This window comes from Nestor notabilis, unplaced genomic scaffold (genome assembly GCF_000696875.1).
Source record: "Nestor notabilis isolate BGI_N333 unplaced genomic scaffold, ASM69687v1 scaffold26597, whole genome shotgun sequence".
NCBI lineage: Eukaryota > Metazoa > Chordata > Aves > Psittaciformes > Psittacidae > Nestor > Nestor notabilis.
The window spans coordinates 10,566-11,071 of record NW_009935621.1 but is presented as its reverse complement, the minus strand read 5'-3'; the positions used below and the strand labels follow the sequence as shown (position 1 = coordinate 11,071).

The following is a 506-nucleotide window of genomic DNA, read 5'->3' as shown; positions in this document are numbered from 1 at the left end:
GGGCTGAGTGGCTTCGTGACCGGTACAGACCTTCAGAACAGGCGCTTCTCATACCTGCGAGGGGAGCAGCAGAGCAGAGGCCTTTTACTGACCCACCTCACCCAGGGCAAGGAGAAAGGCACAGCTCGGGAACAGCTCCTGGCCTGACAGCGCATGGAAAAGCCCCTGCCAGAAGCACTTACGAGTGGAGGCCGTGCACCCCTCCTTCCACCTGGGCAGACGTCGTCCTCTTCTCAAACTTCAGCTCTCCCGAGTACATCATGGCTCTGAGGGGGAAGGACACCGGTCACGCGCCAGCCAGAGCCCAGGGATCACAGCGCCCTGGCACAGGTTCAGCTGGAGCCGCTGTGACACGGGACACTGGTTCTTCCAGTTGCAACCTGCATGGTCTCTGCTGTGCTAAGAGCCGGGCAGAGTGAGGTAACCCCAACCTTCCCAGGAGAGACGTGCTCCTGCAGCCCTGGGGCTGGCGGATCTGTGGCACTGTCACCGGGGTGTGGGAAAGG

General features: G+C 61.9%; 1 protein-coding gene across 1 annotated transcript in view; it reads right to left on the bottom strand.

The window, feature by feature from the left end:
- Nucleotides 1-32: 32 nt before the first annotated feature.
- The window catches only part of IMPDH2 (IMP (inosine 5'-monophosphate) dehydrogenase 2), a gene marked incomplete at its 5' end in the record, with an annotated part of 10,763 nt that continues 10,289 nt past the window's right edge, over nucleotides 33-506 (bottom strand). Inside the window, 2 exon segments of the mRNA XM_010017935.1 lie at nucleotides 33-54; nucleotides 183-312. Coding sequence (XP_010016237.1) covers nucleotides 33-54; nucleotides 183-312 — 152 coding nt within the window.